General features: G+C 48.3%; 1 protein-coding gene across 1 annotated transcript in view; it reads left to right on the top strand.

The window, feature by feature from the left end:
• The window catches only part of LOC140394914 (potassium/sodium hyperpolarization-activated cyclic nucleotide-gated channel 2-like), a 164,068-nt gene that overhangs the window by 134,492 nt on the left and 15,178 nt on the right, over nt 1-14,398 (top strand). The window contains exon 7 of the mRNA XM_072482097.1: nt 2,255-2,419. Coding sequence (XP_072338198.1) covers nt 2,255-2,419 — 165 coding nt within the window. The remainder of the gene's footprint in view (nt 1-2,254; nt 2,420-14,398) is intronic.

Here is a 14,398-nt window from a genome sequence, read left to right as displayed (position 1 = left end):
TAGTGTCCAAAAAAAAGGTTAGAAGGGGTTATTGGGTTGAGAGATAGGGTGGAAGTGAGGGCTTACGTGGTTCAGTGCAGACTCGATGGGTCGAATGCCCTCCTTCTGCACTGTATGTTCTATGACTGCAGTATATCTGCCACTGGTGAAAAGCCAACTCTTCCAACTTTAAAATAAATATTTATAGAAGGAAGTCCTGGTAGTCTATTTGACTAAGTTTTGGAAATGATACAGCCAGTGTGGAGATCTCTGCACAGGATTTCATCACACCTGCAAAGTTGTGCTCTCCGTTGAGTAGAGACACAGGTTAGTGGGGCAGTGTAACTTGGTGCTGTTCACTCTCACTGCCCTGGACCAGGTGTTGAGGTCCACAGTGAAGCGGGTAATTTATCTCATCTGTCTGCCAGTGACCTACTTCCATTTTTCTTCAGTCGTCCAGAGTGCTGTCTGAATCACATCGTCAAATTCAAAAGTTACAAGGAGACTCTCACACGTTTACTTTCAATTACTGATGGTTGCTGATGAATTAAGGACCAGCGACTTGCTGGTTTAAACTTCCTTACAAATCAGTAAGATTTAACAATCTTACTGCCAGGCCAAGTTAATAGCTTGAGTACAAAGTATGGCACCATTCATTTATTCCCTCCATTTAAAGAACATTATTTGTTACTGCATTCAGGCGAATAATAATTCATCTGCTTTTTTACAAAAGTTCAAAGTATTTACAACAATGAAACAGCCATTTCACCCATTGGGCCCATGCTGCTGTTTACGTTCCACAAAAGCATATTAGCACTTCTCTTTATCTAACCCTATCAATATATCCGCGGCACGGTGGCACAGTGGTTAGCACTGCTACCTCACAGCTCCATGGACCAGGGTTCAATTCCGGCCTCGGGTCACTGTCTGTGTGGAGTTTACACTTTTTCCCCGTGTCTGCGTGGGTTTCCTCCGGGTGCTCCGGTTTCCTCCCACAGTCCAAAGATGTGCAGGTTAGGTGGATTGGCCATGCTGAATTGTCCTTTAGTGTCCAAAAGGTTAGTTGGCATCACGGGAATAGGGTGGAGGCGTAGGCTTAAGTAGGGTGCTCTTTCCAAGGGCCAGTTCAGACTCAATGGGCCGAGTGGCCTCCGAAGGATTCTATGAAACATCCTTCCATTCCTTTCTCCTTCATGTGTCTCGACTAGTTTAATCTTAAACGTATCTATGTTGTTTGCTTCCATTGAGGCCATTGAAGGAGACTCTCTGCACTTGACGCCTGAGGCCTGAGTAGGGTGAATTTCCGTGCTTCCCACCCTGGTCCTGAACTCCTGCCAGCTTTGAAATTGAGCTGGGTGGGAAATGGTTCTTAGGTAGTAATTAATTATCCATTTGAGGTCCGCAGAGTATTGGCTGGTCAGTATAATAATAATAATCTTTATTAGTGTCACAAGTAGGCTTACATTAACACTGCAATGAAGTTACTATGAAAATCTCCTAGTCGCCACACTCCGGCGCCTGTTCGGATACACTGAGGGAGAATTCAGAATGTCCAATTTACCGAACAAGCACGTCTTTCGGGACTTGTGGGAGGAAACCGGAGCATCCGGAGGAAACCCACACAGACACGGGGAGAACATGCAGACTCCCCACAGACAGTGACCCAAGCCGGGAATCAAACCCGTGTCCTTGGCGCTGTGAAGCAACAGTGCTAACCATGTGCTACTGTGCCGCCCATAGACCACTGAGATCACCTATTGTTACATAGATTAACATAGAATTTACAGTGCAGAAGGAGGCCATTCGGCCCATCGAGACTGCACCGGCTCTTGGAAAGAGCACCCTACCCGAGGTCAACACCTCCACCCGATCCCCATAACCCAGTAACCCCACCCAACTCTAAGGGCAATTTTGGACACTAAGGGCAATTTATCATGGCCAATCCACCTAACCTGCACATCTTTAGACTGTGGGAGGAAACCGGAGCACCTGGAGAAAACCCACGCACACACGGGGAGGATGTGCAGACTCCGCACAGACAGTAACCCAAGCCGGAATCGAACCCGGGTCCCTGGAGCTGTGAAGCAATTGTGCTATCCACAATGCTACCATGCTGCCCCGTGTTACCCAGGATCACACTGCCAACCATTCAAAGGGAATAGCGTATTTACGAAAGTGTTTTACTGTTTCATAGCATAGAGTTGGGCAATTAATGGGTTATGGACGGATCTGCAAGCTACTACTGTGCTCAACTTACAACTGTTCTAATTTTCAGAAATCTGTTTGTTGACAAGAGGCAGGCGAACTGCCAGTGTGCGAGCCGACACCTACTGTCGCCTGTATTCTCTCTCTGTGGATCATTTTAATGAGGTGATAGAAGAATACCCCATGATGCGAAGAGCCTTTGAGACTGTGGCCATCGACAGACTGGATAGGATAGGTATGGCATGGTATCCTTATAACACCATTAAACATCTCCTCTCTTATCTCATGAATATAATTCCCCCTGAAGCTACAGAATATGCTTTCATACTGGAGTGGAAGATAAGTAATGACATGGTGCAGTTGGATATGTGTTCTTAACCATGTCCTTCAAAATTCTATGTATCCTAGCAACAGACAGTCTTGTCATAGATAAATTACAATTCTTTCCTGGGAAATAATCCTCTCATACTACATCATTTTTCAATATATTATAGAATTTCTCTACATTATCAAGCATTGCATAACATTGAGTATTATTCTGCATGATAAGAGCACTATGTAATTACTTTGGTCCTGAACATTTTGCCAGTTTATACAATATGAACCGCTGATAAGCTGAAAGCGCAATTATTAATTTAACTATTTTAATTGAAACAAAATTGAGTGAGAGAATCTAAATAGTGCTATTCAATGATAGCCAATGGTATCTTGCATAAGGTTAACTTGTTTTTGGCTTATTTCATTACTAATCGACTCTCTAAACCTCCGCATTTGTTTCTAATGAGTCATTAACTGGGCAATATTATTAATTTACAATGCAAGGTGATTTTGTTTGGCATGGATTTAATTCATTTAAGCACTTCACTCATTTAAATCCATTTGCAAACAAAATATTATCAGCGTGTATTTTTAAATATAACATTATTGCTGTATTATACTAAGAAACCACAGAGAATGAAGCTGTCATGATATCCACATCAGCATATCATGGTGCAATCACACACACACTGATGGGCAGGTAGTTGGACCAACCAGCACACACATAACATGGCAGCCAATCACCAGTGAGAGCACACGCACTATAAAACAGGGAACACCACAGTTCCCGCTCATTCTACCAGGAGATAACTCAGAGCAGAGAGCTCACAGCGTGCCACTCAGACATACACCAATTGCTGAGTGCCTCACTAAGATATTGATAGGGCTGGGTCCACAGGTTAGCTGGTGAAGCACGTACCTAAGCCAGCAGTTAGTAGTTGTCGTTGTTTAAGACAATAAAACAGAGTTGTACCATCTACAGCCGTGTTGGATCATTTGTGCATCAGAACACCCAACACGACAGAAACCACACCGTATATTTACATACCAGTGCTTTAATGAGGCAGTGTCAGCTTGGTTAAGTACTGAAGTCCCATTGCAGGATTTGGATACAACTAGGCTAAAAAGTGCAGAGGAAGTGCTGCATTGTGCCAGCTTTCGTCTGAGTTGTTAATCTGCAAGGAATCGGGCTAGATCAAAAGGTTTGGCAGAAGGTGTCTGATCACGGGGGAGGGTGATAAATTAACAATATTTGATCCAATTGGTAAATTGGAACGATAGTTATCCCCTAGATCCAATAGTTCTCAGCTCTGCGTGCTGCATTTCCTGAGATGCAAAAGTCCAGGTCGTTCAGAGTTAAATTTGAAGTGGCGTGGAAATCGGGGGCATGGATCCACTCCCCTCCCCTCAGAAAAAAAATCCTGATTCTCTGTTTGGGGTGCAAGATCTTGTGCTTCGGCGAAATTCAGCAGGATTTTATCTGGTCTGTGGGTTGAAAAATATCTGTATCTGTTAGACTGCTGTGAGGACAAGGCCAATGCTGAGCAATTGCAGTGGGCATGGGACCATTTACTGTGATGTAACTGCAGGATCTGTAACGGCAGGATTCTTGGAAGTGTGAAGGAACAGAGCGATTTTGGGGTCCACGTACATAGATCCCTCAAAGTTGCCACCCAGGTTGATAGGGATGTTAAGAAGGCGTATGGTGTGTTGGCTTTCATTAACAGGATGCTGGCGGGATACAAGTTGGCCAGGAGGGAACTGAAGAAAGGGATTAGGAGAGCTAAGAGAGGGCATGAACAATCTTTGGCGGGTAGGATCAAGGAAAACCCCAAGGCCTTTTACACATATGTGAGAAATATGAGAATGACTAGAGCGAGGGTAGGTCCGATCAAGGACAGTAGCGGGAGATTGTGTATTGAGTCGGAAGAGATAGGAGAGGTCTTGAACGAGTACTTTTCTTCTGTATTTACAAATGAGAGGGGCCATATTGTTGGAGAGGACAGTGTGAAACAGATTGGTAAGCTCGAGGAAATACTTGTTAGGAAGGAAGATGTGTTGGGCGTTTTGAAAATCTTGAGGATAGACAAGTCCCCCGGGCCTGACGGGATATATCCAAGATTCTATGGAAGCAAGAGATGAAATTGCAGAGCCGTTGGCAATGATCTTTTCGTCCTCACTGTCAACAGGGGTGGTACCAGGGGATTGGAGAGTGGCGAATGTCGTGCCCCTGTTCAAAAAAGAGAATAGGGATAACCCTGGGAATTACAGGCCAGTTAGTCTTACTTCGGTGGTAGGCAAAGTAATGGAAAGGGTACTGAGGGATAGGATTTCTGAGAATCTGGAAAGACACTGCTTGATTAGGGATAGTCAGCACGGATTTGTGAGGGGTAGGTCTTGCCTTACAAGTCTTATTGATTTCTTTGAGGAGGTGACCAAGCATGTGGATGAAGGTAAACCAGTGGATGTAGTGTACATGGATTTTAGTAAGGCATTTGATAAGGCTCCCCATGGTAGGCTTATGCAGAAAGTAAGGAGGCATCGTATAGTGGGAAATTTGGCCAGTTGGATAACGAACTGGCTAACTGATAGAAGTCAGAGAGTGGTGGTGGATGGCAAATATTCAGCCTGGATCTCAGTTACCAATGGCGTACCGCAGGGATCAGTTCTGGGTCCTCTGCTGTTTGTGATTTTCATTAATGACTTGGTTGAGGGAGTTGAAGGGTGGGTCAGTGAATTTGCAGACGATACGCAGATTGGTGGAGTTGTGGATAGTGAGGAGGGCTGTTGTCGGCTGCAAAGAGACATAGATAGGATGCAGAGCTGGGCTGAGAAGTGGCAGATGGAGTTTAACCCTGAAAAGTGTGAGGTTGTCCATTTTGGAAGGAGAAATATGAATGCGGAATACAGGGTTAACGGTAGAGTTCTTGGCAATGTGGAGGAGCAGAGAGATCTTGGGGTCTATGTTCATACATCTTTGAATGTTGCCACTCAAGTGGATAGAGCAGTGAAGAAGGCCTATGGTGTGCTAGCGTTCATTAACAGAGGGATTGAATTTTAAGAGCCGTGAGGTGATGATGCAGCTGTACAAAACCTTGGTAAGGCCACATTTGGAGTACTGTGTACAGTTCTGATCGCCTCATTTTAGGAAGGATGTGGAAGCTTTGGAAAAGGTGCAAAGGAGATTTACCAGGATGTTGCCTGGGATGGAGAGTAGGTCTTACGAGGAAAGGTTGAGGGTGCCAGGCCTTTTCTCATTAGAACGGAGAAGGATGAGGGGCAACTTGATAGAGGTTTATAAGATGACCAGGGGAATAGATAGAGTAGACAGTCAGAGACTTTTTCCCCGGGTGGAACAAACCATTACAAGGGGACATAAATTTAAGGTGAATGGTGGAAGATATAGGGGGGATGTCAGAGGTAGGTTCTTTACCCAGAGAGTAGTGGGGGCATGGAATGCACTGCCTGTGGAAGTAGTTGAGTTGGAAACATTAGGGACCTTCAAACAGCTATTGGATAGGTACATGGATCATGGTAGAATGATATAGTGTAGATTAATTTGTTCTTAAGGGCAGCACGGTAGCATTGTGGATAGCACAATTGCTTCACAGCTCCAGGGTCTCAGGTTCGATTCCGGCTTGGGTCACTGTCTGTGCGGATTCTGCACATCCTCCCCGTGTGTGCGTGGGTTTCCTCCGGGTGCTCCGGTTTCCTCCCACAGTCCAAAGATGTGCAGGTTAGGTGGATTGGCCATGATAAATTGCCCTTAGTGTTGGGTCGGGTTACTGGGTTGTGGTGATAGGGTGGAGGTGTTGACCTTGGGTAGGGTGCTCTTTCCAAGAGCCAGTGCACACTCGATGGGCCGAATGGCCTCCTTCTGCACTGTAAATTCTATGATAATCTATGATTAATCTGGGAGAAAGGTTCAGCACAACATCGCGAGCCGAAGGGCCTGTTCTGTGCTGTATTTTTCTCTATTCTATATTCTAACAGGGGGATTGAGTTTAAGAGCCGCGAGGTTTTGCTGCAGCTTTATAAAACCCTAGTTAGACCACACTTGGAATATTGTATCCAGTTCTGGTTGCTTCATTATAGGAAGGATGTGGATGCGTTGGAGAGGGTACAGAGGAGATTTACCAGGATGCTGCCTGGACTGGAGGGCATGTCTTATGAAGAAAGATTGAGGGAGCTAGGGCTTTTCTCACTGGAGTGAAGAAGGCAGAGAGGTGACTTGATAGAGGTGTACAAGGTGATGAGAGGCATGGAAAGAGTGGATAGCCAGAGACTTTCCCCAGGGTGGAAATGGCTGTCACGAGGGGACATCATTTTAAGGTGATTGGAGGAAGGTATGGGGGAGATGTCAGAGGTGTGTTCTTTACACAGAGAGTGGGGGTGTGTGGAATGCACTGCCACCAGAGGTGGTGGAGTCAGAGTCATTCGGGACATTTAAGCGACTCTTGGATAGGCACATGGACAGCAGTAACTTGCAGGGGTATAGATTAGGTTGATCTTAGATTAGAATAAATGGTCGGCACAACATTGTGGGCCAAAGGGCCTGTACTGTGCTGTACTCTTTGTCTCCTTTCTTGAAGATGATGGCAATAACAGCATCCTTTCTGTCAGCAGGGATTTCTTCTCTGTCCCAGATTTACAGGAGCAGTGGATGCAGATGACGTTGTCTCTTCTCTAAGTTTGTAAATCTCCGCTGGGATGCCATCCGCCCCATTCTTCACATGTTTAATGGTGGCTTCGACTTGGTCCACACTTGGTGGGAGTTCAAGATCATCTTTGGTGGGGTGTTGGGAGATTTCCTCATCTCTGGTTTTATCACAGTTTAGAAGTTCTTTGAAGTGTTCTCTCCATCTCCAGGCTGATGTTTTCTCGGTCTCACAAGAGGGCTCTGTCCTTACTCTGCACTGGTTTGAGGTGTAGGGACTTGTTGTTACAATATTTGCCTCGGTGGCACCAAAGAAGCCTCAGGTGTCATGCTTGTCAGCGAGGAGTTGCAAATCCTTAGCTTTCTCAATGAACCATTGGCTCTCGGTTTCCCTAGTTCTACTTTATACCCCCACCTTTTCTGTTGATGAGTTCTCCTGTGTGCTTTGCTGGCTATGTTGTTTTGTCAGATGAGGTCTTGGATGGTGTGGCTGTTCTCGTCGAGCCAGTCTTGGCGTTTGCTGGTCTTGGTCGATGGTTTCTGCACAAAATCTGTACCCCGTTTGTCGTCAGTGTGAACTATTGGCTCACTGCCAAGGATATGCAGAGGTACTGGGGAACAACATTCACTAAAATCAAACAACAAGTGTTGGCAAGCCAGTGCTGAAGTACAATGACGTCAATGATGAAGTCGCCTTGCAGTGTGACAGACAGGTCTTGGAGAGACCCTAATGCAGCAAGAATGACCAGCCATATTTGTATCCTGGGCACTAATGCTAACTGAGTGATGCCAGGCTCAGATTGAGAAAGAGTGCCTGGCTAATGTTTTTGCTTGTGAGCATTTTCATTAATACCTGCTGGGAGAGACAAAGTGACAGTGGCGTCTGACTGCAAACCATTTCAAAGCATCTTTCTCAAACCCGTTACTACCCACTCCACTGTTTGCAGGGGCGTACTGGGCTGATCGAGATGAACTGAAAGCCCAAGCTGGCATCTTGTACAAGGGAAATAGAGTCGGCATCCCGAAGGAGATGAGGGGCGTAATTCAGCGGACTGAAGTTAAAGTCCGCTGTCGGGTGGGTTTATCAAGGTCTTCCTCGGTGGCTGCAATGCCAAGAAACCTCCCGCTATCCAACGGCACTTTGGTGTTCTTCGGCCTCGGTGAGTTTCTCCTCACCGAGGTCGCACTTAGATTTCCTGCTGGCAAGAGAGGTTCCTCACAGCTGGGTGCACCATTTTGTCTGGCAGCCCCAATCTTCCCCCCCATTTCAGCCCCCATCTGCTACATTGATACCCCCTTCATCCCGCCAACCTTGTGTATGCCCGCAGGAACACCTCCTTACCATCATCGACTTGGCAAGCCCCCCCCCCCCAGGCCTGACTCCTGGCAGTGCCAACCAGGCACATGGAGACCCTGGAACTGCCAGCCTGGCACCCTGCCCCCCCCCCAGGCCTGACTCCTGGCAGTGCCAACCTGGCACATGGAGACCCTGGAACTGCCAGCCTGGCACCATGACAGTGCCCCTGGCACCCTAGTGGTGCCACCTGGTCACCCTGGTGGTGCCACCTGATAACCCTGTCAGTGCCACCCTGTCAATGCCGGGGTGACCAGGCGGCACTGTCAGGGTGCCAGGCTGGCAGTGCCAAGATGCCAAGGTGCCAGCAGGAGTGCCACAGTGCCATCTTGCCCTGTCCCGATCATCCAGAAGTCTCCAAAGGCCTGAGATACACCCCCAGCTGCCATTACACCTGGTCCACATTTATGATAACCTGTAGTAAATGGCCCCCTGGCAAGATCTCCCAGGCTCAGCCAGTGAGTACCGGGCACTGGGTAAATCTGGCATCTGTGTATGGCTCACTTAAATATGCAGATCTGTATCTCGGTCAGCAAGGGCAAAGTCCAGATCGTGCCAGGCAGAGTGAGTCGGGTAATTCGTGATCAGCCCGATGCGGAACCCAATTTAGTGCTCTTGCGCAATTCACACATTGCACCTGGATCTGCACCGGGTGCAACAGGGTAGCTGAACCATGCCCGAGAGTAGAGAAGTTAATGTGCATCCACACAAACCATCAGTGAATTGAATGAACTATGTGAAAGACAAGTGCTCTACTGATAAAATATGAGCAATGAAATCAAAAACCATATCAGCCAGTGTGATGCTTGTAATGAATACAAACTAAACAAGCTGGAGAGACATTGATGATGCAAGACATCCCAGGCATATCATCGATGAAAATAGAGGGTAGATGCCTTCACTCTAGGAGGAAATGATTTTCTTACCACTGCTGACTACTATTCTGACTACTGGCAATTAGACCAGCTGGCTGCAACGGATATAGGAGAAATAGTAGAATGCCTGAAAGCACACTTTAGCCAGTGCGGCAATTCAGACATTGTGATGAGTGACAATGGCCCTCAGTTCACGAGTGAAGAATTCAGCCAATTCACAAACAATTAGGATATTCATCACTATATATCATCTCAGTTGAATGGAAAGGCTGAGGTGGCAGTGAAAAATCATCAAAGTTATCATCAAGAAATTGAGCAAATCTAGCACCGATGAAGAAACACATCGACTGAAGGCATGGTAAGTAGTCTAGCGCAAGGACTAATAGCACCCTACATGCAAACTAAAGGCTTATGCAACCAACTTACAAAGCTAGTTCTTCACTGCAGATGGCCAGGAGGACGGCATCTCACCAGCTGTACTGAGTACAGAATTACCATCAATCCCAGAGGTCCACAAATTCCCAAGAACAGCAATGGAACCACAGCAATTGCCATGGCAACAAGTGCCACAGCAACATCATCCAGATGAACAGTCATTGACAATGTGCACGTGTACCATTAAGAGACCTGCACAATTTAACAACTCTGTATGCAATGCATGTGCAGCAACAGACGAGAATAACAGTTTGTTAATGTGTGCAAATAGTGATGGTGTGAGTAACTTGGATAACACATGTTCATTCGGTCTTTTGTTCTTTATGAAAGGGGGAATGTTTGGGTTTTGAAATGCAACAGGGCAGGGGGTGCAGACAGGCCCGCTCTGAAGATTAATATAGCAGAGGTTTCACATGTATCAGTTGTAACATGCTTTAAAAGTGAACTATTGACATTTCTGTTCCCCCTAGTACAGATAGTGACCTCCTTCACCCCAGTGCCCACCCAGTGCTCCTCAATCTCCTTGATCTTTCGTGGTCTACTGCTGACTCTTGCTGTGTCCCCAGGATGCACATCAGAGGTGGGGGCATCCTGCTGCTTTCCACACCCTATGGCCTTTAATACCCTTGGTGGACGTCCTCTGGAGGGCCTGGAGCCGGAGGGCCCTGGCCAACTTACCGGCACAGCAGGCATCACCATGCCACCCTGTTCTGCCCGCTGGCCTTGAACTGGTGTCAGGAGGGGGGGATTTGGGAGAACTGGAAACCACCATCATCTCCGTGGTGGATTGCCCGGGGTTGACCTCTAGTCCTTTCTCCTCCCTGACGGCACTGGTAGGGCCCTGGGGGTCTCCTTGGGACAGAGGGGCAGCTGGAGTGATCTCCAGAGCCCTTTGAGTCATCTGGCATTGCCAGCCCTGCTGGTTCCCCATTGTCTGCACCATCATGTCAACGATGCTCCTTTGTGACTGCACGTGCAGATGGAGTGCCTTGGCAATGTCCACCTGCGCCTGGGACAAGTCCCGCAGCGACTGGGCCATGATGTCGAGGCCCTCAGTCATGGTCGTCATAGGCTGAGCGCTGCCTTGGACACCACCACTGAAGATGTGGACATTGTGTTTCAGGTTCTCCACTGCAGTCACCACCCTAGCAGCGCTGCCCTCGGTGCCACGCATATTCAGCAACATCTCCAATGACCAAAGCCTTTGGGACTCCTTCAATCAGCTATACAGTCACTGGAATGTAGCTGTCATCCCCTCCTGAATCTCTCAGCTGTGTCCATTCATCTGTATCATCTCTGGAAAGACTTTGTCCAGGGGCTCAGTATCTGACTGGGACCCAGCTGAGTCCTGGGATCCAGCAGACCTCCGAGTGCTGTCTCCCTTGGATATTCCAGCCTCCACCTGATGTTCATCAGCAACTGTGTGGTGTTCACCAGATTGTGCCCCAGAAACCTGGCCACTAATTTCGCTGACTGAGGTGTGTGTCTCTGCACTAGTGGAAGGTGGGAGTGAAAGCTGTTAACGCCTCGATGGTGGAATCCTCGGACCTCTGAGGTGATGGAAGGGGGGGAGCGGATCCGGATGGCCCGGCCTCACCAAATGGTCATCCTGCGAGACAATGGACATGTGGTCAGCGAGAGGGAAGCATAATTTTGTCCGACATGAACTATTCACTTGAGACAGGTCATCTGAGTGAAGGGGCAGTGGATCCTCACCTTTGTGGTGCAGACCTACCTCGCTGCCGGTGACTGCCCTCTCCTCGGTCCAACCCCACCATCTCCAGGTCCCATTCCTTATAGGACTCAGATTGCTGGGAATCCACCCCCTGCTAAGCCCTTTCCTGTTTATTATGGGCTATCTTCTCCCACCGGGACAAAGGGAGGCCATTGTGAGCTGCACGCTTGATGGGTCAGGGGCTTCTATAGCAGGAGGCATGTGTATGCACCGCATCTGGACTTGAAGGGATTGTGTTGGTGGTGCTTGGAGGTTCTGAGGAACAAGCATGAAGATCGAATGTGGGGCGGGTGCGAGGCATTAGGCAGTCATCTGTCGGGCGGGGCGGTTTGGAAATTTGAGGGGTGGCAGGCCCAACTGATGCCAGGAGAGAGACAGTAACTTACCCTTGCAGCTCGGTGGGGGTCATTGGTCTTCTTCCGAATTGGATGGCGGTCCTCCTGGTCATGCTGCCCGCAATGCCACCATCTCCCAGGAGCCATTGCTGCTGGGTCTCCGACCCCCTCGGGGGAACATGATGTCCCGTCTCACATCCACAGCATCGAGAAGCCGAGCCAGGTCGGCATCGCCAAAGCGGGGAGCAGGTCTGCACCCTGCCGTGCTTGTTGACTGTGAGTGAGTGATGAGGGAGTGCTTAACAGCAACTCCCCCTCGTTAGCGGCCAGGCGCTGAGGAGCGAGTCTAGCGAATCAGACGGCGAGACAGCCAGTGATGGCGAGCCTCAGTTTCGGCACTAAATGCCGTTGACTTCGGGTTGCAATCTTGCCAACACGGCAGCGAGGAACACCCCTCCAAACTCGCCCAAAATGACACTTTGAAATGTTTCTGTTGAATCACGCCCAGTGATTTTCCTTTTGTCAGTTTGTGAGCTCTGGTCCTCTCTCCGTGAGGTCCTGCCTGGCCTGCAAATGCCAGCATTTTCTGTTTCATTTTAATTTTCAGTTTTAAATATATGTAGGTTCATTGCAAAAACATGATTATAAGGTTCAACAAAATATCATCTACAATTGGAAAAACTCAGGGCAGATTTAACAAAAAGTAATAATGGCATCTCTAAAAATATCTGTAACCTGTCTCGATGAGCCTGTCTGATTCTATTGTCCAGCCAGACAGTGAATTATTTTGACACAAATATGTAGATTCTACATTTTTTTTAAATGCCACAGGAATTTTTATTAGACCTTGGTTCCCTGGTGCGAAAACAGAAACAAACTATAAAGTTAAGCAATCCTGAAGGGTACTTAATAACATTAACAAATGTTTCGGTGAATGGCTATCAAATATATTGCAGTGTAATAAATGTATCTTATACTGGGACAGAATTGGTCGGCCACGTTAATATAATTGCATAGATCATAAATATACCAAACTATGTTTCATCAGCGACGTTCCTCTGTCACATTCCACAGAATTAAATGTTCCCAACTGGGGGCACGTTGGGAGGCAGAAAGACTGTATCATTGGGCGGGAATTGGGGGTGGAGATCCCAACATTTCTCCGACTCTCCCCCCTATTAGGTGCAGGGTGGGGAGTGTTGAGAATGGCTTTTACACCTGGAGGTCAACAGAGGTTCTCCTAGTAATCAACCAAGTGGCTGATTGATGTTAAATTGGGTTGGGGAGGCTTATTGGAATGGCCACTACGAGGTTACCACCAGCTCTCCAACTGGTGGATGGGCCCACCACTATGACCTTTAAATTCCACCATAGAGCACTCCCTGATTCCCCAGTGTGCGCAAGGCGACATGCGTGCCATCTATTGCCCCCTGGACCTTGGGCATCCCATGATAGCAGAGAATCTTGCAGCCCGGACATCCTAGTGGGCTTGGTCCAGGTTGAAGGTGATGTAGTTAGATGTCTGGGCAGACAGGCAATCCTTGACCTCCCCGATGCACCTGTGGGCTTTAGCTTGAGAAACGCTGCACAGGTCCTTGCTCGAGCCCTGGATTGAACCCAAGCTGGCTGCATAAAGTTCAGGGCTGTGGTGACCTGCACAGCTGCCAGGAGTGGGCGTCCTCCTCCTGCACTGGGTGTCCATGTCGGCGAGGACGTGGCACAGGAAGTGCCACTTTGTTGAGATGGAGTCTCCTGCGACACATGCTGTCTGTCATCTCTTCGAAAGACCAATGTCACCTGTACACCTTGGGCCGTTGCTGGCCACGCCCCCCCCCCCTAGGTTCCTCCATGGCCTGATGGGTATTGGGTCTTCAGGGTGTGCGGCGGCCCACTGCACATGGGGTGCCGGCTCTAGTCTGCGCCACCGCTGCTGCTGCCTTCTCTGGTGTCTGCCAGCCTCCAGCATCGTGAGGGCTGCCTCTGCGGGATCCACGCCATGTTTAAATCTGGAAGGAATTGGAGCAGAGAGATCAACAATCCATAAGGACGTTCATCCCGGAACCTCAAATCCCACAAGTACCACCCCCCCCCTCCCCCCAGCCCCACCGCCCATCCTTACCATGGCTCGCCTGCCACCTCACAGAGTACCATCCGGTGAGCCAGTTGTGCTGGTAGACGTTGCTCTGCTCACTCACCCCCGGCCACATGAGGAGCCCTGGACCCCAGCCCTCTGCCACAAACATTAGGGAGACCGTGCTCTGCTGTCCTCCCCTGATCCACACTCTTATCCAGAGTAATTTTTAACAGTAACTTCATTGCAGTGTTATTGTAAGCCTACCTGTGACACTAATAAAAATGATTATGAAAAATGACAATGAAAATCACTTATTGTCACGAGTAGGCTTCAATGAAGTTACTGTGAAAAGCCCCTAGTCGCCACATTCCGGCACCTGTTCGGGGAGGCTGGTACGGGAATTGAACTGTGCTGCTGGCCTGCCTTAAAAG

The sequence above is a fragment of the Scyliorhinus torazame genome, chromosome 18, assembly GCF_047496885.1.
Source record: "Scyliorhinus torazame isolate Kashiwa2021f chromosome 18, sScyTor2.1, whole genome shotgun sequence".
NCBI lineage: Eukaryota > Metazoa > Chordata > Chondrichthyes > Carcharhiniformes > Scyliorhinidae > Scyliorhinus > Scyliorhinus torazame.
The sequence above is the reverse complement of the archived record's forward strand: the minus strand, read 5'-3'. Positions and strand labels throughout refer to the sequence as shown.